The following is a 25,220-nucleotide window of genomic DNA, read 5'->3' on the forward strand; positions in this document are numbered from 1 at the left end:
ATAGGCAGAGACGTTTCTCCCTCTCTTAAGTCTCAACACTCAAAACTCAAAAGTTCAAAATTTTCACTTTCTTAGCAACCACAGACATGGAAGCTAAATTACTAGAGTTGTGGAGATATCATGATTTTAATCTCCGAGTCTACAAAAGGTGTCACCTTACACTCAGGGTTTTGCAGTCAAGAGCTCAGCCATTGGATCAAATATTATCCAGCTTTAGCGATGGATTCCCTCCCTAACGCCTTGAAATCGAAGGTACATCCATGTTGCTCCAAGTACCGGCCGGTGTGAATTACAAAACATGATCATGCACTTGAACCCAATCGAAGAAATGTTGTCGTACATGTTTAAGCTGAAAGATTGATCTCTTTCGCTTGTTGGTTTATGTTTGCTGAGACCTTTATTGCATGGGAAGGGAGAGAGAACAAAGGGGAAGAAGAAGAAGAAGAAGAAGAAGAAGAAGAAGAAGAAGAGAGAGAGAGTTAGAGAAAGAGAGGGAGCTGGTAAGAGAACAAAGGGGAAGAAGGGACCCAAAGATTGATCTCAACAAAAAACCTTTTTAATTTTAACTATTATTTCAGTAATTTTACATACAAAATTATTGAAATATGTTTTTTTCTTGAATTAAAATGGAATTATTTCAATAATTTTGTATGTAAAACAATTTATAAAATGGTAAAATGGATATTTGGAAAAAAACTGATGCATCAATCTAACGCTTTCTGTCTAAAACAGTAACGGAATGGAGGTTTTTGTTAAATTTTTAAAAAATTCAGGAGAGTTATTCGTTAAAATAAAACTATAGGAGAGGATTTTATGATTGTCATTACATAAGCAAGGATTGGGTTTTACAAAGAATGTGAGTTTTATTAGTTTCCTAAATCATAATAAAAGGAGAGAAAAAACATGCTGAGGTGACAACTCCGTAAACTTAGAAAGGAAATAATGGAGACTCTCTAGAATTGCAAATAATTGGGGTAAGGGAGCAGAAGAGGCCATCTGACATGGCCATCCATGTTTTTCTAAACCTAAAATAACTTGAGGACCGCAGAAGAAATGGTCATTAACCCTCTTGAGATAAACTTTCCCCACCATACCAACACCAAATTGTCCGAGTTCCACTTCCAAACGGCCAAACCCTTGCAGTGGAGAGACAAAAAAAACAATGGCTTTGGCTTAAGCTATATAAATCTTGTCACAAGTCCCAATGACCCATTCTCTTTTAACTCATTCGGATCAACAGGTAATGCCATCTTACCAAGATGTCGTCGTCGCTGTCGTCATATCCTCTCGTCGCTCCAACGATTCACGTTGCTATCTCAGTTGTCCTCTTTCTCTCAGTCGGTTTCTATGATGTTGTTTATGGTTTGAGTGCGAACAGGGTCATTGATTCTCCTCTCTTGACGGAGAAGATTGGCACCAACCGTACAATAAAGGTTGATATCAACGGTAATGGTGAATTCAAATCAATTCAAGCCGCTATTGATTCTGTTCCAGAAGGCAACTCTGAGTGGATCATCATTCATATACGAAAAGGAGTGTACAGGTGAGATCTGTTGCACCGACTTGTCTTTCCTCGTGTTCAAGAATCAAGCTGTGATGATCATGTATTAATATAATTGTGTTGGATAAACGTAGAGAAAAGGTTCATGTACCAGAGAAAAAGCCATACATATTCTTGAGAGGAAATGGAAAGGGAAAGACGTCCCTCGTGTGGTCTCAAAGCTCCGAAAGCAATTTGGAGTCCGCCACGCTCAAAGTCGAAGCTTCCCACTTCATTGCCTTTGGCATCAGCATCAAGGTTGATGACCCTCTCTCTCTCTCTCTCGATCGATCGATCTCTCTAATGTTTGTTGTTTACAGAACGATGCACCGGTTGGGGTCGCCTTTACGTCGCAGAATCAATCTGTGGCAGCGTTTGTGGGAGCAGACAAGGTTGCATTCTACCACTGTGCGTTCTACAGTACTCACAACACCCTCTTTGATCACAAAGGCAGGCATTATTACGATAATTGCTACATCCAAGGCTCCATCGATTTCATCTTTGGCCAAGGCCAGTCTGTTTTCTTTGTGAGTACTGCCATTGTTTCTCTTGCCTTGGGATATTTTTATTTTCTTTTTCAGCCTCATTGGCTTTCCAAGAAGTGGGGCGGGCAAATTGGTGAGTCTCATGAAAAAGAAATAAATCTGCATTTGTATTTCAATATTAATGGAAAGAAATATGATTGGCAAGCAGTTCATTTATTAGTCTTGAAGAACCGTTTAACCTAAAAACTTAAGATGTTAGTGAGGTCTTTGAATAGGTTGATATTCTCTACCACGCCTTCACACGAAAGTCCATTGGGCATGAAGTGTGAATAAACACAAGCCTATCCATACCTTGTGCCGAAACTTAATTAATGGGGGTAATGAAGATCGAACAATAGACCAATACTTAGCCAAAATGGTTCTGATATCATCTTAAAGAACCATTCAACCTAAAATTTAGTTATTAGGTGAGGTCCTTGCATAGGTTGATACTCTCTAACAATTAGGGCAAATAATATCTATTCGAGACTTGGCTTACCTATATGTACATGTAAAAACTTGCTAATATGTGATTAGAAAATATTATCTCTTCGATGATATTAATTTTTAGATAAAATGGTCATTATACAATTTTACACGAGTAAATACATTTGCACCGGAAATTGCATTTACCCATGCATTTAAGGCTCAGTTCGGTAAGAGTACAAAGTGAGCCTAAATAATCTACCGGAATAGGACTTCATTTCACTGAGCAAACTAAGAAAAAAAAAGGTTCTGATAGATGTTCTGTTTTGTGTTGACAATAGCTGAACCCCATGGATGCATGCAGAGTTGTGAGATATTTGTGATCGCCGACACGCGAGTAAAGATAAGTGGGTCTATCACAGCACAGAACAGGCAAAACGAGAACGATGATAGTGGGTTTGTGTTCTTGAAGGGGAAGGTTTATGGAATCGGCGGGGTGTATCTGGGAAGAGCAAAGGGTGCCTATTCAAGGGTGGTCTTCGCCAAGACTTACCTCTCTAGGACCATAGCTCCACAGGGATGGACCAAATGGAGCTACGATGGCAGCACAGAGTACGTAATTAAGAAATTCATATATCCATCAATTTTAATTAATTATATATTAACCTTTTTATTTTTAATTAGTACTGGTAATTTCTTTTTAAATATTAATTGTCTGTCTGAAACTGCAGACATCTATTTCATGCGGAGTACGATTGCCATGGACCAGGTGCTGCTACAGAAGAACGAGCACCGTGGGCTCGACAACTCAAGGAAGAAGAAGCTGCTAAGTTCTTATCTATTGATTTCGTCGACGGAAACGACTGGTTACCTGTTTATAAAATAGAACTAGATTAGATTAATCTTTTAATTATCACAGCTATACAGGCTCTGAACATCAATTTTAATGGTAAGGACAAGTATTTATATGGCTAGATGTGTAAATCAATTACTCTTTTTTGGCCAAGTAGTTAATGACGAGAGAGAGAGAGAGAGGAGGAGGAGGAAAATCCTCTGATTTACATCTACTCATAGAAATTGATAGTTGTTTTTGCTGATTATTTTCGTTTCCCAGTAGTTATTAATAAATGTGGCGGATTTGGTAAAACTGAATTTTCCGATGAAAGGCTAATTTAAAGCCGATGGACCTGATGACTGATGAAGGACTACTGACGCCGGTCTTGGCCGACCGGCGCAAGGTAGGGGAGATCTACATATATATTTGAATGTCAGACAGACAGACAAATTAAAGTTCCACATTCCACAAATTCAAAGAAACAGAATAAATGCAGAGGATAATAGTCTCCTTTTGCTCTGACGACGAAAGAAAAGGAGTGAGTCAGAGTCAGTGAACCAACCTTCTTTTTATTTTTTCATTAAATAACCGTACATTAATAGCTATAGTAAAGATACGTAATGGTATAACACAACTCTATTTTAAGTGTCCATGCACGTGCATGGAATTCAATTTTATCATAGTTCATAGTTGTTAAAAGCCTAAAATCCGCCACCAACTCCACCACCGGAGCCGCCGCCTACTCCCCCACCACCACCACCAAATCCTCCCCCTGAACCACCCCCAATGCCGCCGCCACCTCCAATGCCACCACCTTTTCCAAATCCTCCTCCTACACCACCACCTGAACCACCTCCAATGCCGCCACCACCACCTGAACCACCCCCAATGCCACCACCACCACCTTTCCCAAATCCTCCTCCTGCACCACTTCCAATGCCACCACCTTTCCCAAATCCTCCTCCTGCACCACCTCCAATGCCACCAGCACCGCCACCTGCACCACCACCTGAACCACCTCCAAGGCCACCACCACCACCTTTCCCAAATCCTCCACCACCTCCTAGGCCTCCACCGCCACCACCTCCAGCACCACCACCAATGCCTCCACCAGAACCTCCACCTCCTCCTAGGCCTCCACCAGCACCTGCACCACCGCCAATGCCTCCTCCAGCACCACCACCTGAACCACCTCCAAGGCCACCACCACCACCTTTCCCAAATCCTCCACCAGCACCTCCACCACCTCCTAGGCCTCCACCGCCACCACCTCCAGCACCACCACCAATGCCTCCACCAGAACCTCCACCTCCTCCTAGACCTCCACCAGCACCTGCACCACCGCCAATGCCTCCTCCAGCACCACCACCTGAACCACCTCCAAGGCCACCACCACCACCTTTCCCAAATCCTCCACCAGCACCTCCACCACCTCCTAGGCCTCCACCTCCAGCACCACCACCAATGCCTCCACCAGAACCTCCACCTCCTCCTAGGCCTCCACCAGCACCTGCACCACCGCCAATGCCTCCTCCAGCACCGCCACCTGAACCACCTCCAAGGCCACCACCACCACCTTTCCCAAATCCTCCACCACCTCCTAGGCCTCCACCGCCACCACCTCCAGCACCACCACCAATGCCTCCACCAGAACCTCCACCTCCTCCTAGGCCTCCACCAGCACCTGCACCACCGCCAATGCCCCCTCCAGCACCACCACCAATGCCTCCACCCTTACCGAACCCTCCGCCAACACCTGCACCACCTCCAAGCCCTCCACCTCCTCCAGCACCACCACCAAAACCTCCGCCTAGGCCATCAACAAGCGCCTTTCTCTCAACCCGGCGTCCTTCTACTATTCCTACCACCAAAAACACCATAATCACCGTTGCACATAATGCTGCAACATTCTTGAAAGGTTTCTCCATATCTCCCTCAACTCTGAAGAGAGAAATAGATAATCCTAGTAGCAATGCTCGTTGGTTCATAGGATTGATGGAGAAGTGTATTTATAGTATAAAATAAAGAGGAACTATTGAATGCATATAGTTGGGACTCTCTCTCTCTCTCTCACACACACAATAGAGATAGAGTCGACCGTCCACATGATTCGGTGGCTTACGATGTTTGCATGGTTAGAACCTAGAAGCCGGAAAAGTCTTTTCGGTTTGACTAGGAGTGCACCCATTATTACATCGTCCCAACTCTCAACTAACTCGATGTCCCCTGCTCCCCATATATAGAAGAAAAAAAAAAATCCAGTCGTTATAAGTTATAACATGGAAAATTTCCATTATTTTATCAAAAAATAAAAAGAAATTTTCATAAGTGTATGAATGGATACAGTCAGACGCGCAGAGGCAAAGGTGCGCCCTTTGTACGCAGCGTCAGAAGCTTTGCTCAAAAATCAATATATTATCTTTCAAAAAGTTTATGTAACATTTTGAATTTTGAAAGAACGAGAATGGAAAGTGGTATTAATTGAGCCTCTAAACAAGTACGCATGTTGCATGTGGGTGTATGTTAAGATGTTAACCACTTCGGGCGGCTTAGGTCACAGTTTCTTTGCGCAATTGCAATCAGAGAACGCCACCTATATAAATACATAGACACACTGTCCCTAGTAATTTAAATGCAAGGAAGCAGGAACGTGTCTCCACCAGAGGTCACAGCTGGATGATCGACCAAATTACAATGTTCAGGCAGCTTGTAAACTCAAGAGAAAATTTGCAATCTTTCTATGTAAATGCAAAACAAGATAATATATAAAAAGAGAAAATCTAATAAACCCCAATAACATATTAACAATGCTATATCAAAGCAAGTATAGGGGGTCGTTGGTTTTGAATAGAACATGGCTTGAAAAGCTTGTAATAGCGCAGAAACCTCAATTTCTCATTCATTTCTTCCCTAAATCAGTTAGAATCATTACTAACAATTCCCTATCATATATCAATCATCTTCATCAGTTAAATGTTTCATGAACTTTGAAAATTTTTCAAAACCCCTATCGATCCTTCACTACTCGAATGATGCAAAGTTACTGGACTAAAATACTCTAACTAGCTAGCTCCTTTCACAATGCGACCTATTTAATTTATTTTATTTCTTTGCTGCTCCCCAAGGAACACTCTTACACTTTGTTTGGTTTTAATGAAAAAGGTGGGGAAAGGGAAAGGGAAAGGGAAAGGGAAAGGGAAAGAAGCCTATACAACCTTTTCCTTCAAACCAAATACAGCTTTAAGTCTACAGTGCTGATACAGAACTCCCTTCTTGAAATATCAAGGTTTCAAGCTTGTTTGAATACGGTTTTAGCAATTAGTAGAAGATGGTTTGAGATTTTGGAACCCATTTGGTTTGTAGGAATAGGGGTCTAGAATCGGATGGAATCGGAATCCCATTTGAAGGAATGGCCATTTCCTCCCCCTCCCTTGAGAATGAAATCCCAACCCAACTGATTTTAATTCCCACACTGATTCCTGTCTGAACCAAATGGACTATGGGAATAGACCATTCCAATTCCGATTTTGACAGATTTTGATTCCGATTCCAACTGCGAACCAAATGGAACCTTGGGGCTTTTGGATTTTTTGGCATGTCTAAAATAGGGAATTGCTCTACTTGTTTTCTCTGTATTTTGAATTCAAAACCGATATTTTTTCTTAGGCAATATATTGCAGCTATTTTCTTTGGCATGCAATAACAAAACTCAGTCTAGGCTCGACGATGTTGCTTGCTCTTATTCTTTATCCAGCAACTAGTGAATGATTGAACATAATAGAAGGTTGACATAAAGCAGATATTGAAGATTTAAATTAAAACAGCATCCAACACATAGTAGTAGCTAAGTCAATTTAATTAAAAATTGACTAGGAATGTTCGAGGCACACTCTAATTAAGTTCGTCCATAAGAGACAACAAGGAGAAATGCATGGTGGTACAAGCATAGATTACATTATTACAAAGAGTTGCTTGTCTTCTACTTAAGATTTAGCAAATTGGGTTGATCATAAAAGCTGAGGCTGTTTATTTATCCATCCTTCCTGATCTATGAAAGTATAGCCTTTTGCAAATCTATGCAACTCTCCATGGTTAAGATGTTTTTCCCATTTCACCCGCTTGGATTTGTCTGACCCTGCTCCAGTGCAAGCCTCCTCTGAGAAAGCAATGTTTTGCCTGTGTTCTACAAGTTGTTAGCATAATAAAGAGCATAAACCACTATTGAGGATTGACCTATAAATCCAGTGGTACGCCGCCTTATTTGTTTGTATGTGATAAATTTTGTGAAAAAAAAAAAAAACAACACATATAGTGAGGACTAATCAAAAGCAGTTATTAATGCAATTCAAAGTGTTAGAAGAACAAGAGCAGGCACTGCAGAAAGGACATGGAAGGAAGAACTTCCCTTCATCAGCAACCGACTTATTTCTGCCATGTGAAGAGTTGATGGGCCAACCTAGATTATTCATCAACAGATAAGGATGTCTAGAAAAGGAAGAAATTGAACAAACGAGAACTTCCTTCTGAACCAACTGATGGTGGCTCAGTTGGTAAGTTCTCTGGCTGGTTATGGAATAAACTTGGTATTAAATCCCGCTGCCACTAGGGTTGGGGGTTATGGATATGGGGAATGGACTATCGCAGCCCGGTTGTATAGCCCAATGAAGAAAAGAAAGGATTTCCTTCTAAAACTTAAGCTAATAAAAGATTATTATATCACTCTGGGAAGCAGGGTGAGCCTTTTGGTTTTGGGCCCCCAACCATGCTGCCTGGAAGACTGTCAGCAGGCCATTATAGGGACTCAACTCAAGGAAGTCAAGGTTTGCTCTAAATTTATGAAATGAGGTAAGGTCAAGCAGCATAAAACAAAAGAAAAAAAAAACAATAGAAAATGTCTATTAGGCAAGTTAATGAAATCTTACTCATGGCCAGTGTAGCCCCATGCCGACCATCCCTCCGGGACAACATTGTTGGATAAGGCTGTCTTGTAAAATATCACCCTTGAGTACCCTCCATATGCTCTTCCAAGATATGTTGAACCCGTTCCATACACAACACAACGTTGAAAAATGAAACCAGTGTCCTCTGCCGAACTGTTTCTGCCTTGGGCAGTTACATAACCTGTAATACCATTCAGGGCTCTCGCGACTGAGTTTATGGCACATGCCTACACAAGAAAATAAAGAGGGCTAGCTAGTAAGATATTGAATCTCTAGTCTCTAGCTGGTAAATGATTACAAAGATGAAAATGGCAATATTAAAGCTACAGTGGGCAGTGGCTCTGGCGGTCACATTGAGGATAAAAAGAAATATTCCATGTTTCTAATTGAAGTAGTTCATCCACCTGATAGACAGAACGACCATTGCCCCATATGAAGTCAATAGCGCCTTCTATGTAGCATGACTTGAAATAATGGCGGCCTTGTGAATCTGTCAATGTATCCTGCAAACTGATGAAAGCACAATAATAAAAGGAAGCTTTATCTGCTTGTATCAGAGCAGCTGGTGCCCAGGTGACTACTTTCCCATGTACTCTTGGAGAAATCTGATCATATGAGTTCTGTAAATTAAAGATCAGTAGTGCAAATTAAATGTCATATCACCGAAGAATGATGGCAATCCATGATTCAAGCTCTCAATTCATACCAATCGAAACAGAGTTGGTTAAGTTTCTTATATAACCTTGAAGCTAATATTTCTTGCAACGAAATTTTCTGCAAACAAGGCAAAAGTACAACTTGTGATTGCATTGCCATGGTCATTCCACTGTATTATAGTTGTTCTTCTGTTTTCTCCTTCGAGAACAATGAATGGTTTTTCTTTGGGTATGCGCACCTTCTCACTGCATATACAGTAACAATTTACTGAAGTAAACTACAAAGATGAAAGCTATGAGTGCAAAAAGAAACAGTTATGACTGAAGTACTCAGTACTTACTTATATACACCAGGAGCAACATGGATCCGGATCCACCACTTATTGTTTGGAGGAATAGAATCAATGGCTTCTTGAACACTGCGGAAATTGCCATGGCCCCACTTATCGACAGTAATGGTACGTGCAACTACGTTGTCACGGTTGGCACCATCTCTATTGCTGTAAGCCCTCGACAGATTGAAACAAATCAAGGAAGATAAGAAGAGAACCAAGATGTTGAAACATTTTTTCATTTTTTTGGGGTGGGGTTGGGGGAGGGGGGTTCGTTGGAACTTGGAAATGATGCTAGAGCAAAGGACTGGGGATGGTTGTATGTAGAGGCTAGTGTAAGGTTACTCTCTTCTGCTCTTCATATACTATTAAAGAATGAAGAGAATTAATCTCTGAAATAATTTGTTTTGGAAATGAGGTTGTAGTTAGTTGGCGGCAATGACAATTAATTGCCATATTTGATTGGTCTTCATTGAAAATTTATAGACGTGAAATGAGGAATTTAATTAATATTATGATTTGGGTCTCCACAAAATCTTAAACTATAAAAGTTAAACAGAGAAAGAAAAAGTCTACATTATATTTCGGAGAAAAAAGGGATTAAAAAAGGTACTTTTAGTCGATGAAGGTGGAAATTAACAAAGTTGTTGCTATATCTTCCTTTATCTCTCTACGTAGTTCTTCTTCCCCATAATAACGTTTAATTGAAACAGTCAATCAGATTCAAGCCGAGGAGATTATCCGTATCAAAACAATGTTGGATTGGTTTAAGTGCTTGATGTTAAAAAGGTGATATACAGTTATACACCATTTACAGAGTAGGTAGGTTTGTGATTCTGGCGCCTTCTAAGTTATAACAAACTACTAAGGATCAACCTACTGAGGTTTGCTATGATTACATGACAGCAGAGAGGTGATACACCCGAATAATAGTAATTCACATTTCGCAATATGTTTAGTACTTAAGTCCATGCCAGCAAGATATTCCATCTTTAGTTGTACTGATCTTCAACCCATATACAAGCCAAAGCACCATCTTGCACTAAAATTATTATACCAAAGCTCAGCAATGTAATGTCACCAGTAGTCCCTGCAAGAGCAGCATCCATCTCTAAAATAATGAAACACATTCCTATCCCTTAAAACAATATCTCGACTAAATATGTTGGAGATCAACTTTGAGACAGTGTGACAATCATGACAAACCCGAAGGTTCTTCACTATTCTGATGGGAACACCAGCTTCCATGCTGATTAGACCAAAGGCTATTGCCAGTTTCTCACTGTGATATGAAACAGCATGTTCTTTCTCCTCATCTTGTACATCAAACAACACGGGAGATGTATTTGGTGTGTATCCTACAAGTTTCAATCTTGATCTGATCTTATCTAACATTAGATAGATCTCTTCTATTCTAGGGTGAGATTTATCTCCAGCATAGAATTCATGGATTGCACCATGGACCTCAATTGAGCTACGCCCGGGGCTCTTCTTTAGGCCTTTTGATTTCATCAGCACTCTTACCCTCCTTGCATCATCCCACCTCCCAACTGTGGCATAGATGTTAGACAAGAGCACATAAACACCACCATCATCAGGTTGGAGCTCAACAAGACGGTCCCCTACATACTCCCCTATCTTGGCATTCCGGTGGATCCAACAAGCACCAAGCAGGGTACCCCACAGCACAGGATTAGCCTTCACAGGGATGGCTTCTAGAAAGGGCACTGCTTCTTGTAAAAGACCAGCACGTCCAAGTGTATCTACCATGCAACCATAGTGCTCCATTTGTGGGTCAATGCCATAAACCAATTTCATTGAATTAAAATGTTGCCTAGCCAATTCCACGAAGCCACCATGACTACAGGCACTGAGTACACCCACAAAGGTAACTTCATTAGGCCTCACCCCATCTCCTTCCATTTGACTAAAGAGCTCCAAGGCTTTCTCAGCATGGCCATTCACGGCTAGCCCTCCAATCATGGCTGTCCACGAGAACACGTCCTTGGACGCTAACATGTCAAAAATCCTAAATGCATTTTCTATGCTCCCACACTTAGCATACATATCTATCAGTGCAGTCCCAATAATGGAATCAACCTTCATCTTGCTCTGGTCTACGTAGAGATGGATGCTTCTACCTCTATCCAAGGCTCCAATATGTGCACAGGCCGATAATGCACTCACAATGGTTGCCCAGTTGGGTTTCAAATTAGCTTTCCTCATCCTGTCGAATAAAGCCAAAGCCTCAAGAGGACGGTCACCTTGTGCATACGCAGTTATCATTGCACTCCAAGAGATAATATTTCGTACAGGCATCTGATCAAACAAATCTCTAGAATTTTCTACAAGACCACACTTAGCATACCCGGCGATCAACGTATTCCAAGACTCTGCATTTCGAATGGGCATCCCATCGAAGAGCTTCCTGGCAGTGTCAACGTCACCAGACTTGCAATATCCACTAATCATCACATTCCAAGAAACAACTCCCCTTTCTGGCATCTCATCAAACAGTTGACGAGCCTGTGCAAGAAGTCCACAACTCACATACCCGGTCAACATCGAATTCCAAGATACCAAGTCTCTTTGGCAACTAGTATCAAACAACCTACGAGCAAAATCGGTCTTCCCGCATACAGCATACATATGAATAAGGCCATTAATCGAGAATAAATCGTAATCAACTCCGGACTTAGAGATGAAGCCATGGAGTTGCATGCCTTGTTCAAATGCAGCAAGATGGGCGCAGGCTTTGATTACGGAGGGGAAGGTGAAAGAATTGGGCTTGGCGCCGGACTTGAGCATCTGGTTGAAAAGATGAAGGGATGGCCTGGGAAAGGGTGAGTTGGCGTAACCTCGGAGGATGGTGTTCCAGGTGAAAGTATTTGGGTGGGAGATCTGAGAGAATATTTTGCGGGCGTAATGAATGTTTCCGGAGTCGGAAACTGCACAAAATTCGATCAATTTGCTCGCTGCAAAAGAGTCTTCGAATAGAAGATTCCGGATCATTTGGGCATGAATTTGCAAGAAATGGGTCATGGACGTGCATGATTGTAAGAGTGCCAAGCATGTAGGGTGGTTTGACGTTAACACAGAAATCAAATTGGGCATAAATGATGGTTCGCGAGAGGGTAATGATAAAACGACGGAAAGGAATACAGCTTACAGGTTACAAACATATATTTCAGTCGGGTCTGCGAGGTTTAATTCTGTTTTCCTGACCCACTACAGTCTAAACGGTTCTTACTCGGGCCAAGCGAGCGTCCAATTAACCCAGCCTATCTTATAAATTATTTTTTATAGGGTAAATTTTTATAGTTAATTGACCAAGTATACCCTTACTGTAAAAATTAATTAACGTTACTTGTACTGTTTTTAATAATTGATTAATATTTTCCTTACTGTTATTGTTCCGTTATAAACCAACACCGGCACTAGCATCGGTACTGACTTTAACGAAATATCTCATTGTCCCCTTTGGCACTGACACTGGCATCTCCGGCACCGGCATCCAAAGCTAGATGTGGATGTTTAGGCAATGACTTGTCAATCTATAAGCATGATCTCTCTACTCTCAGCTCTGGTTTTCTCTCAAAAATTAGAATGCCCTAAGAGCTCCGCCTCGTAGCTTGAAACAAGAATGGCGGAGAATAAATGGCATCGACAACATTCTATCAATGGCCACCATCGGCGTAGCTGTTTTGTCACCTTGTGGCTTTGTTCATCTTTCAAGAATTAAAACTCTCTAAGAGCTCAAGAAAAATTCTAGAGAGAGAGAGTCAAAGAGAGCTTGCTAGAACTGGGAAAGCTGGCACAAGCACCGACTTGGCGACTGGGAACTTTCACAAGATGTCGAAGATGATGATTGGAAGATGAGTTTCATCAACATATACAAGGGATCCCGCTACACATATTTCTCTCTTGTTAAACAAAATGTCGATTAATGCAAGATTAACTGTGATGTCAATAGTGAGGGAGAGAGAGAGAGATTTTACCCAATTACGTGGTGACCACTGTCATAAACATCTTGAGAGACGAGACCTATTAAACCAATGCTGCCTCCCCCATAAACCAAGTCAAGCTCCTGTCGACCTTAGCTGTCAGCGACCTTGCCTCTGAACTGAGCAGCAGGGAACCTGAAATGGAGAAGATGAGGAAGCTCCGGGGGGAACCCGGTGTAAATGCTCCGAAGCTCAAGTTAGAATCCTTCAAATGCGAGATAAAACCAGATAGCGCAAAGTTTGCATACCATGTTCTTGGGGGGTAGAGAGCCTTTTATAACCACCTCGCGCACTCACTCCTAGGCTTCTGCCAGGTCGGGTATGATTACTTCCGTGCTTCTGCCAGTTCGGGTGTCATCACCTCTGCTGGGGCAGAACCGCCACTGCTCTTTTTGTCGGAGCCGTCTTTGTAACTGGAGATGGCGGTGGCAGGTGACGGTGGCAGGTGGCCGTTGAAGTGCGGCTATCAAGCGTCAGATCCCAAGTCAGTCAGGTGCGCCACCCCTGGATACGGACTCCTTCGGTGTCAAGTACGGTGTTCTGGAGGCGAAGTGCTGGAGCGGTGTGCGAGGCAAAGTCTTGAGTTCGGATAGGGGAGTGTTCCGAACTGCCATGAGGCGGGCCAGTTCGGGTCACTGCTTTGTGTGGCTCGGGGTTAAAGGGAGAGTTCGGGCTCCTCGAAGGGAGTTCGGTCTCCTCGAGGGGAGTTCGGACAACTGGTTTCTTCCCTTTGGTGTTTGCACCCTGGGTACGTTGCTTAAGTGCCGAGCTACTTGTTTTTTGCCACATGGCGTGATTGCGAGGTCGGGCCAAATCTTCCTTCATCAATTGCCCCCCACTCCTCGCGCTAAGGGTCTTGCCCTGGCACGGGGAGTTCGCGAGGTGTCAGGTAGATTTGCCCTGACCTTTGGATCTTGGTTCTGATGGCGCGAGGTGCGTTGTCAGGGTTCCTTGGGTTTCTTCGAGCGTCCAAAAGGTGGGAAGCGTGTCGGCCTGCCTAGGCGCCGATAGATGTGACGGCACGCGCTTTATTTCAAAATTTCAAAAAAGCGTGCCACTTGGGAGGCGCGATAGCAGGCGTCTTTTCAAGTTTGAAAAAACGTGTCGCTGTCGCTTTTATTGAGGAGATGTGCGCTGACGTTCCGTCAGTTTCGAAAAGACGTGCGTCGGCGCCCTGTCAGTTTCGGAAAGATGTGCGCCAATCACGCCTCGGTCTCAGGGGACGTGCGGTCGGTGCGGCTGTGGGCCGTCGAATTGGCATTGATCTAAGCCGTTGCTTTTCGATCACTGTGAGTATAAATAGTGGGGGGGGGACCCCAGTTGCTGTCACTTCTGTGTTTCTCTTGACATCGCGTCCGAGTTTCAGCTCGCATCCAGTTCGCGTCCAGGTTTTTTCAGCTCGCGTTCAAGGTCTTCTGCTCGTCCGAGCTCCTGTGGTCTATAGCCTTTTTCCGGGTGAGTACTTTCCTGGATCCCATCTCACTCCCCGATGTCTAGCTTGGATAGCTCAGATAGTCCTTCTAGCGGGTCTGATGCAGGTTCTACGAACCAAGTTGCATCCCCTGACAGCCCTAGCGAGCCGGAGGTAGAGCTCGATGAAGAGTTCGAACTCGTAGGCTGAGGCACTTCGGGCAGTTTGGCGTCCACCTCTCGTCGGGGTCGGATGTTAGATAAGTTTGGTCCTTCGACCATGACGCCCGAGGGGCTTCAATCCCTCATTACCTACTATAACTTGCTTGGGGAGTACGCCTATTTCATACCTTCGGGTAGCTTTCCTTGGGAACACGGTCCTGATGAGATCGTGATATTCCGGGAGCAGCTCGCCGCGGGGCTGCGATTGCCTTTTCATCCCCTCCTTGTCAAAGTCTTGAACCACTTCGGCATGACGGTCGGCCAGCTTCACCCGAACTCCATTCGAAATTTGGTGGGGACAATCTCCTTATTTTGCGAAAAGAGCTTTCCTTTGGACTTGGATATTTTTTCTTCAATCTTGATGCTTAAGAAGCAAGTGGGTCCCCTCCCTGGGCATAGGCGGGCATACTACCTGTCTCCTCACCCGGGCTTTAAGCTTTTACACGAACTCCCCAACAAGGTCCCCGCATGGAAGCGGGACTATTTCGGGGTGCGAAGTGTGCTGGGGTGGCCGTTTCAGACCGGGTGGGGGATGGCCGCTCCTGACTCCGGGGTCACGCTTGACAAAGAGACGGCGAAGGGCCTCCGGCAATGGGCGCGGCTTGGGCTGAAGTGTCAACAGTATCTGACGGAGGCCAAGCTTATTGCAGCCGGCCTAAGCTTGGGTAGGTTCTTTACTTAGAGATTCTGTCTTGCTGTTTTTCTTGCTTTTTACTAATGGTGAACTTCTTTTCGCATGTGTGATGGATTCTCGAGGGACCCGGGGTGGGCACTTGTTTCAAGGCATGAAGAGGAGAAAGCGGGTTGCCAAGCGAACTCGTGCTGAGATGCCCCAGGATGCGGAGCCCGAGGTGCCGGACTATCCGCCAGAAGATCTGCCTAGGGAGCCCGAGATGGTTCCTCCAATGCAGGAGCCAGCAGGGGGCCCTTATGCTGAGACTACTTACACAGGGGCTCCTACATACTCCGGGTCTGCTCATACGCAAGCTGGGCCTTCGGGCTCGGGGGCCCCGGGGGATTTCAGGAGTGTGCTGTCGCCGACCCATGCTCTTCAAAAGAGTAAGGAGGCTATTTTCCTCGAGGAGGTCGCGGCATGGACTGATCTCCCTCTGCATCAAGTGGCCTGTCGTGCCGTTACCCATGCCATGGTGGTAAGTGTTCTCCTTTTTTTTTGTAGAGCTCTTTGGCTTTCGTTTTGTTGGTTCTTTTGATCACTTGGTTCCTTTTGGTAGGTGAATTCTTCTATTCACGCCTTAGCGGCTCAGGTGGAGAGGAGCTCGTGGCAGGTGTGAGCTGCCGAAGAGGCTCGTCGCACTGCCGAGGAGGCTACTCGTGTTTCCCGGATCAGGCAGGCGAGGTCTCAGAGAGATGCCGAGGCCATGGGAGTGGTGGTGAAACACATGGCGGACTTGAGGCTGGATCTGCATCATCAGGTCAAGTACCTTCAGGAGGACATCAGGGAGAGGACGCAGATCTTTTCTCAAGGTATCGAAGATGCCAAGAAGAAGGCTGTCGACGAGTACATTGCTTCGCCGGGCTTTGATGATCTGATGATGGATTCATACAGGAGGGGTTTTAATCTAAGCCGGTGGATGATCCGGAATACGTACCCCAAGCTCGACATTAGCACCATATCCACTTCGCGCATAACTCATGAGATGGCCAATGCTGCTGACGGTGAGCCAGACTCCGAGGGCGAGGCGGGGCCTTCGGGTATTGTTGAAGTGCCTTCTGATAATGAAGAAATAGCTTCGGGCTTGTAAATTTTTTTTTTTAAATGAACTACCTTACTTTTGAAATGGAATGACTTTTGGTTAAGTGTTGGTTGTTCTTTCTCCCGAACTGAGCATATTTTGCCGAACTAATCATACGTCCGATCTGTTTTCTATTCGGGCTACCGCACTGGCGCGGCCTGTTTTGGTGGTGATTTTATCCACTTTGCTTGGCAGTCTATAGGTAGTATCGCCTTAGGTTGACGATGTTCCATGCTCGGGGTACTTGCTTACCCTCTAAGGTTTCGAGCTCGTATGCCCCCCCGAGTGCTTTCTTTACTCTGTAGGGTCCTTCCCAATTTGGTTCGAGTTTTCCCACGCTGGGTTCGGGTACCATGATCTTACGGAGAACCAGGTCGCCGACGTGGAAGCTCCTCTTCTTTACTCTGGCGTTATAGTACCGAGCTACTTTTTGCTGGTAGGCCGCAGTTCGGATGTGCGCGAGGTCTCTTACCTCATCCAGTAGGTCAAGGTTGGTGCGTAACTCGTCTCCGTTTACTCGTCGTATGCTTCTAGTCGTAGTGTAGGCACTTCGATTTCCGCTGGAATTACCGATTCGGTGCCGTAGGTGAGGTTAAAGGGGGTCTCTCCCGTAGCGGTTTTTTCCGTGGTTCGGTGAGCCCACAAAACGCTTGGTAGCTCGTCCGCCCACAACCCTTTAGCTCGGTCTAGTCGTGCTTTCAGTCCGCGGAGGATGGCTCTATTCATTACTTCTGTTTGACCGTTTGCCTGTGGGTGTGCGACCGACGTGAAGTTCTGACGAATTCCCATACTTTGGCACCATTCTTGGAACTTGATATCCTCGAACAGTTTGTCGTTGTCGGAGATCAGTACTCGAGGTAGCCCGAAGCGACATACTATGTTCTTCTAAAAGAAGTTCTGTATGTTTCGGGCTATAACTGTTGCTAGGGGTTCAGCTTCTATCCACTTTGTGAAGTAATCTACTATCACCACTAGGAACTTTCTCCCACCTGTTGCTGGCGGGAATGGCCCTAGAAGGTCGATGCCCCATTGTGCAAAAGGCCATGGACTGGTGAGGTACTTGAGGTCGGCAGCAGGCTGATGGTGGATATTGGCATGCTTCTGACACTTGTCACATTTTTTTATGAGCTCGACGGCTTCTACCTTCATCGTTGGCTAGTAGTATCCTTGTCGAAGTGCCTTTTGAGCGAGGGCTCTGGCCCCCAGGTGTCTGCCGCACAGACCTTCATGAGTGTCGCGGAGTACGAGCTCGGCTTCGACAGGTCGCAAGCAACGCAGGTAGGGGAGCGTGTAGGATCGTCGGTACAACCATTCGTCTATTATGACGTATTTGGCTGCCTGGCGCTGCACCCTCTTGGCTGCATTGCGGTCCGCAGGGAAGGTTCCATCTAGCAGGAAGCTCGCGAGTGGGTCGATCCAGCTCAGCTCTGCTTCAAGGACGGGAGCGACCTCTTCTGCCTCATCGAGAATGTTGGGCCGAGGTAAGTCCTCTATGTACACAGTTCTCATGGCGTTGTGACTCGTGTTGGCTAGCCGGGACAGGGCGTCGGCCTCAGTGTTCTCTAACCTCGGGATTTGCCTGATGAATTGTGATTGAAAGTTGAGCAGAGCCTCCTTTACTTTTGCCAAGTATGCAATCATAGTGAGCTTGCGTGCTTCGTACTCGCCTGTAACTTGGTTAACCACGAGCTGGGAATCACTACAGATAACTACGTGCTTTGCTCCGACCTTGTGTGCTAGGTTCAGCCCGGCTATCAGTGTCTCGTACTCCACCTCGTTGTTGGATGCCGTGAACTCAAAGTGTAGTGCGTATTCCAATTTTGTTTCGCTCGGGCCGCGTAGCACTATTCCAGCCCCGCTGCCCTACTAGTTCGAGGAGCCATCTACGTGAAGGATCCAGGGCTCCTCATCCCAGTTCGCGTTTGGCCTAACCAGGAGAGATGCTACACTGGCTGCTACTTCATGGGGTTCGAACTCTATTGGCTTGGGAGCTCCGAGCTCGCCCGAATTGGGGATCTCGGGCTCGACTAGCTCAGGGGCTTCGAGGCTAAACGTGCACTCGGCGATATAATCTGCCAAGGCTTGGGCCTTAATAGCAGTTCTTGGCTTGTACTGGAGGTCATACTCGTTGAGTTCGATGGCCCATTTCGTCAGTCGACTGGAAATCTCGGGTTTGAGTAAAACTTGCCTCAGAGGTTTGTCAGTCAGGACGATGATGGTGTGAGCCTGGAAGTACGGGCGGAGTTTCCGAGCTGCTATCACTAGTGCGTATGCTAGCTTTTCTATCTGCGGGTACCTTGTCTCTGCTCCCTGCAAAATTTTACTAACATAATAGATGGGTCGCTGGACCCGGTCTGCTTCTTTTATTAGTACCGAATTGACCACCTCGTCGCTTGCCGAGAGGTACAGTTCTAAGACTTCGCCCTCATCGGGCCGGGCTAAGGTTGGCACACTAGCGAGGTAACTTTTTAGCTCGTCAAACGCGAGCTGGCAGTCTTGGGTCCATTCGAACCCTTTGCCTTTGATTGCTTTGAAGAAGGGTAGGCAGCGGTCTGCTGATTTGGACATGAAGCGGCTTAGAGCGGCTATGCGGCCGTTTAGCCTCTGAACTTCTTTTACTTTCCGGGGTGGTCTCATATCTAGGATGGCTTTTATCTTGTCCGGGTTGGCCTCAATACCGCGCCGGTTGACAATGTACCCTAGGAATTTGCCCGATGTGACACCGAAGACACATTTGTTAGGGTTCAGCTTCATGCTAAATTGACACAGGATTTGGAAGACAGAATCTAAGTCTTGTATTAATTCTTGTGAAAACTGTCTTGACGACCATGTCGTATACATAACATTCTATCTTCATGCCAATTAAGGGCTGAAACAGCCTATTTACAAGTCTTTGGAAGGTTGCTCCGGCATTTTTTAATCCGAAGGGCATGACCTTGTACCAGTACAGGCCAAACTCGGTTATGAAGCTGGTTTTTTCCTCATCGGACTGGTCCATCCTGATTTGGTTGTAGCCTGAGTAGGCGTCTAGGAAGCTTAGCAACTCATGTCCCGAGGTCGCGTCCACTAGGCGGTCAATCCTGGGGAGGGGGAAGCATTCTTTCGGGCAAGCTCGGTTCAGGTCGGTGTAGTCGACGCACATGCGCCACTTGCCGTTTGCCTTTTTCACCAGCACTGGGTTGGCTACCCAGTTCGGGTAATGGACTTCCCTTATGAAGTCTGCTGCGAGGAGCTTCTCGACCTCCTCATCGACCGCCCTCCAGCGCTCTGGGACTAAGTTGCGTTTCTTTTGTCTAACGGATCTGACTACAAGGTCAGTATTAAGTTTGTGAGTTATCAGGCCGGGGCTAATACTGGGCATGTCAGCCGCGGACCAGGCAAAAATATCTAAATTTTGAAGTAAAAAACTCACCAGTTCGGTTTGTAGGGGTTCCTCGAGGGAAGCACCGATCTGTAGTATGCGAGCTGGGTCTATAGCCGAAGTCGGGACTGCAACCGTTTCCTCTGTGGGCGAAGCTCGTTCCTCTCCTTGCTCCGCAGGCCGCTCCAGTTCGAGGTCGTCGGCCACCTTGGTTTTTCCCTTTAGGGCGGCAACATAACACTTGCGGGACTCGAGCTGGTCGCCCCGTGCTACCCCCACACCGAAGTCTGTAGGGAACTTCATGGCCAAATAGTAGGTGGAGACCACCGCCCGCAGGATATGCGTGATTGGCTACCCTATTATGGCATTGTATGGGGAGGGGGTCGCGACCACCAGGAAATCATGGTTGAGTCTGACCGCACAAGGTCATGTGCTGACTTCCACAGGTACTGTTATTTTTCCGAGGGGCCTGACTTCCTCTCCGCTGAAACCCACCAGAGGAGTGTTCGCGGGCTTCAACTCGCTCTTTTGTAACTGTAGCTGGTCAAATGCTGATTTGAAGAGGATGTTCGCTGAGCTGCCCGAATCTACAAGTACGCGTCTGACCTCGAAGTCGCTAATCCTTAGTTTAATGACGAGCACATCATCGTGGGGGTAGTGGACCCCTCGCGCGTCATCTTCCGTGAAGAAGATTGGTTCTTCGGTCTTCGATCTTTTTGGGGGGTTCCGTTCCTCGAGGGCTGCTTCGCGAACTGAAGTCCGGGCTGCTGCCGAGGTGCACCCTGCTACCACCGAACCTCCCACAATTACATGGATGGTTCCCCGAACTGGCCTCTCTTCCGGCGGCTGTCGATGCAATGGTTCGGCAGGTCTGCTGCTAGATTCGGGGGCATCCTTTTCATGCTCCCCTTGCCGACCTGCCTTATTGTTATTATTGTTATGCTGTACAAAATTTCTTAAGTATCCGCGATGGATGAGCCCCTCTATCTTGTCCCGGAGATTATTACACTGTTCGGTACTATGACCGTGGTCTCTATGGAAACTACAATACAAATTCTTATTTCTCTCGTTCGGATTTCCCTTTAGGCGAGGTGGCCACTTGACGTATGGGGCGTCCTTGATTGTCATTAAGATCTCGGTCCGCCTCGCGTTTAACGGCGTGTAATCCGTCCGAACTGCTAGGAGAGCCCGGAACGACTGGTTCGGCTTCAGCTCTCGGGCCGGGTTTTTTCTATCAACTGGGTTGGAGGGCTCGCCTTCCCTCTTTCTTTTCTCATTCCCGCTTTCGGTTCGTTGGTTGATTTCTTCCTCTGTCCTCATGAACTTGTCCACGAGCTTGAGGAATTCGGCCACGGTTGCGGGCTGGTTAGCTACCATGTGCCACTTGAACTCTTTGTGCGTTACTCCTCTCTTGGCCACCGCGGGGTCTAACCGTGGTATCTGTAAGCATGCTTCATTGAATCGCTTGATGTAGCCCCGGATGGATTCTCCTTCCCTCTAGACTACTCCGAAGATGTTTTCCTCTATTCTGGGGCACCGTTTGCTGGTGACAAAGTGTGCGGTGAAGACCTGCACGAACTGGGCCCAACATTTTATCGACCCGGGGGCCAGGTTCCTGTACCAAGTGTGGGCTACCCCCCTGAAGGTGGTGGTGAAGGCCACGCACATGCACGATTCACTGGCCCTGGCGAGGTGCATTTGGGATTGGAAAGCGTCAACGTGGTCGTTGGGGTCGAAGGACCCATCATACTTGTCCAAAGGTGGGAGCTTGAAATCCCTGGGTAAGGGGACCGCCAGGAGTTCTGATGCGAGGGGGGAAGAAACTGAGAGAATCGGGGCAGCTCCTACCTCGTCCGAGCTTGTCTCTTCCTTGCCTTTGAGCTCTGACAGGACACGGGTGGCAGTTCGACGACTTCGCTAGCGCCTTCGTTGTTGAGTGGGCCTGGTACTGGCGCTGCTGGCCTCTGTGTTGCCGAGCTCGATGGGCCCGAAATGCTGGTAGTCTGTTGCCAGGGCACCGAATCGGTTTTCCGTGAGCGGGAACTCGGGCTTGGAGCGCCGAGGTGCCGATCTTGTGGGCGAGGTTCCTGACCCGCCTGCGAGCTGCGAGGCGGGGATGATTTTTCTCTCTCTTCGGCCTGGGGACGAGGCCTGGCTGTTAGGGGGGTTCTGGGGCCGGGAGGCATTTCCCCGGTGGGGGCGTCCATCCTGTGGGGAGGCCTTAACCGGCCTCGGAGCAGGGTGCCGAGGTGGAAGTGGTGGTTGGTTCAGCGGCAGTTGGGGGAACTGCTGTTGATAGTGATACTGGGAGATGTTGTGCAGTACTTGGTGCTAATGAAGCTGGTGTTGCTGGAACTGTTGCATTTGGGCTTGCATTGCCCGCCATGCACTGCATCAGGTCGTCCAACCGATTTTGGCTGGTTGTCAGGGGGACGACAGTTGGTTCAGTGAAGGTTGTCTCAATAGGGGGAGGAAAGGGGATGCTCATGGCAGGAAGGTTTACGGGCGCCACTGCTTGTGGCACATTCAAGCTGGGGATCCCATCCACCGAGAGGGGGATGGTGAACTGTCCAACACACACCACAGGGACTTGAAGTTGTTCCCCGGTGGTGTTTGTCTCCGTGCCACGTCCGGCGTTGCTGGAAGAAGCCATGAGTGTTGGGTTTTTTTTTTTGAAGGAAAGAGGTTATGAGAGTTTAGAGGGAGGCTTTTTGAAGCTTTCCCACAGACAGCACCAATTGATGGTGCGCAATCCGGTCGGTCTTAGCTGTCAGCGACTTTGCCTCTAAACTGAGCAGCAGGGAACCTGAAACGGAGAAGATGAGAAAGCTCCGGGGGGAACCCGGTGTAAAGGCTCCGAAGCTCAAGTTAGAATCCTTCAAAGGCGAGATAAAACCAGATAGCTTAAAGTTTGCATACCATGTTCTTGGGGGGTAGAGAGCCTTTTATAACCACCTCGCGCACTCACTCCTAGGCTTCTGCCAGGTCAGGTATGATTACTTCCGTGCTTCTACCAGTTCGGGTGTCATCACCTCTGCTGGGGCAGAACCGCCACTGCTCTTTTTGTCGGAGCCGTCTCTGTAACTGGAGATGGTGGTGGCAGGTGGCCGTTGAAGTGCAGTTGTCAAGCGTCAGATCCCAAGTCAGTCAGGTGCGCCGCCCCTGGATACGGACTCCTTCGGTGTCAGGTACGGTGTTCTGGAGGCGAAGTGCTGGAGCGGTGTGCGAGGCGATGTCTTGAGTTCGGATAGGGGAGTGTCCCGAACTGCCATGAGGCGGGCCAGTTCGGGTCACTGCTTTGTGTGGCTCGGGGTTAAAGGGAGAGTTCGAGCTCCTCGTAGGGAGTTCGAGCTCTTAGTAGGGAGGTCGGGTTCCTCGTTGGGAGTTTGATCCCTTAGTAGGGAGATCGGGCTCCTCGTAGGGAGTTCGGGCTCCTCGAAGGGAGTTCCGTCTCCTCGAGGGGAGTTCGGACTGCTGGTTTCTTCCCTTTGGTGTTTGCACCCTAGATACGTTGCTTTAAGTGTCGAGCTACTTGTTTTTTGCCGTGTGACATGATTGCGAGGTCGGGCCAAATCTTCCTTCATCACTTATAATAGTGCAATCGGTTCTTGGCTTTTGGAATTTTCACTAAAGAGTTTTAACCCTATATCTTGAGGTCTTTGGAGGGTATTCATCTAATTATAATTTGATAAAATGCTTCACATTAATTAACCTGCAATTAAAGACTGGCTTTTGGTTTTGGCTAAGGAACAACCACCTAAGTAAAATGGAGAGATAATGGTATAACTTCTAGTGTTACTTTATGGAGAGGTAATGGTATAACTTGAGGTCTTTGGCTAGAAAAGACTCTCAAGAGGTTGACTTTGAATTCTGTCAAGATATCTTCGCTGGAGGAAGGGTTAAATAGAATAAGGCTCAAATTGCAACCGGCTAAAGATGCAGAAATTAAGGATGGTTCTGATAACCCAACTGATATTTCAAGGAAGCTCCAAAAATCAAATTTAGAGGCTGAGCAGTTTAAGGAGATGGTAGAAATTGATAAATATGAGGTTTTGAAAGCAATGTCAAAGATTGAACAGGCAAAGATGAGTGTAAAAACAGCTAAGATCCGATTGATTGCAGCCAGAAATATGGAGGAAGCAACTAGAGCAGTTGAAGTTGTTGCCTTTGTAGAGATCAAGGCTCTAGCAAACAACGAGAGCTCATCTAGGGTTTTCTAGCAAAACCCTGAAGGAGTAACACTTTTTTTTAAGAGTATTCTTCCCTAACCCACAAAGCTCAAGAAGTTGATGTGCGCTCAAAGAAGGTGGTAGATCATAGATGCCATGCTTCGAATAAATGAAGCAAATATATCTAAGATCGAGATATTAAAGAAGGTGGAGCAAGTAGAAGAAGAAATTAAAATCAGTAAAATAGCTCTTAAAGAGGCTTTGAACAAAGTGGAGGCTGCAAATAGAGGGAAGCTTGTTGTGGAAGAGGCTCTCTGAGGAAATGGAGATTGGAGCATGGTCATAAAAGATGCCCATTATACAACTCTACCAAGTTCAAGAACTCCTACCCATCTTACCATCGCAAAGATTCAAGGCTAGCTACTTGATCTAAATGGACTGAACATGAATATTGATGGGTCAAAGCCTATCTTGAGAGCAACCTTGTCAATAGGACAAATATTGAGCAGGAAGCTACTTCGAAATGGAGGAGAAAGATAGCATTGAGAAACCAAAGATGTCACTGGGTTAGGTGTTAAGTAAAAAAATGGTGTTTTATCTCCTCCTTATAAGCCTATTAAAGAAGGAAATGCTCATAAGTAGTTTTCTACGAAGAAGAGGAAGTTTGCATTTGCCCAGTTTTCTCTCCTGTTGACAAAACAGAGTAAAAAAAAAAAAAAGCAAGCACTTAAGTAACTTGGTTGTTTTATTTATCCATCAATTCTTTTGTCATTTTTGTCATTCTTTTATTTCCTTATAGTTTAGACAAATTATGGTTATTTCTTTATGATGGTCCTTTCCTTTCCGTAAGATGTTTGTCATACTGTTATATTTTCATATGTATTTTGTCATTTCTCAAAGCTGGTATAGAATGGTGTGGTGAGAATAGGAAACATAGCCTGTTGTCACCATTTTAATGTCGCTTGAGCTTGGGAAGGGGAGGAGCCGAAGAGCTGTTCTTGAGGCCTCATTTGTTTTTCAGTAAGTTACTTATCCGGGTAAATGCAG

The 25,220-nt window shown here is 46.1% G+C and overlaps 3 protein-coding genes and 2 pseudogenes across 4 annotated transcripts; 2 read left to right on the plus strand and 3 right to left on the minus strand.

The window, feature by feature from the left end:
- Positions 1-1,113: 1,113 nt before the first annotated feature.
- Positions 1,114-3,458, plus strand: LOC104599036 (putative pectinesterase 67). The gene is made up of 5 exons (XM_010261406.2): positions 1,114-1,543; positions 1,636-1,798; positions 1,861-2,067; positions 2,855-3,102; positions 3,222-3,458. The coding sequence occupies exons 1-5, from the start codon at positions 1,260-1,262 to the stop codon at positions 3,385-3,387; spliced, it is 1,068 nt and encodes a 355-aa protein (XP_010259708.1). The 5' UTR covers positions 1,114-1,259; the 3' UTR covers positions 3,388-3,458.
- A 420-nt stretch (positions 3,459-3,878) lies between these two features.
- Positions 3,879-5,253, minus strand: LOC104599035 (uncharacterized). Its single transcript, XM_088899856.1, has one exon. The coding sequence runs from the start codon at positions 5,251-5,253 to the stop codon at positions 4,027-4,029; it is 1,227 nt and encodes a 408-aa protein (XP_088755982.1). The 3' UTR covers positions 3,879-4,026.
- A 1,874-nt stretch (positions 5,254-7,127) lies between these two features.
- On the minus strand, positions 7,128-9,495 carry LOC104598753 (putative pectinesterase 29). The gene is made up of 5 exons (XM_088900432.1): positions 9,263-9,495; positions 9,008-9,167; positions 8,670-8,912; positions 8,248-8,492; positions 7,128-7,501 (listed from the first exon to the last, which is right to left on the minus strand). Exons 1-5 carry the CDS (start codon positions 9,493-9,495, stop codon positions 7,333-7,335), a joined length of 1,050 nt encoding a protein of 349 aa, XP_088756558.1. The 3' UTR covers positions 7,128-7,332.
- Positions 9,496-9,866: 371 nt separating this feature from the next.
- Positions 9,867-12,516, minus strand: LOC148801825 (pentatricopeptide repeat-containing protein At5g66520 pseudogene; annotated as a pseudogene). Its single transcript, XR_016083638.1, has one exon. The product of XR_016083638.1 is annotated as a pentatricopeptide repeat-containing protein At5g66520 pseudogene (transcript).
- LOC148801826 (WEB family protein At2g38370-like) lies at positions 12,370-24,908 on the plus strand (annotated as a pseudogene).
- The last annotated feature ends 312 nt before the right edge of the window (positions 24,909-25,220 follow it).

This window comes from Nelumbo nucifera, chromosome 3 (genome assembly GCF_055504915.1).
Source record: "Nelumbo nucifera cultivar China Antique chromosome 3, China Antique-T2T, whole genome shotgun sequence".
Classification (NCBI taxonomy): Eukaryota; Viridiplantae; Streptophyta; class Magnoliopsida; order Proteales; family Nelumbonaceae; genus Nelumbo; species Nelumbo nucifera.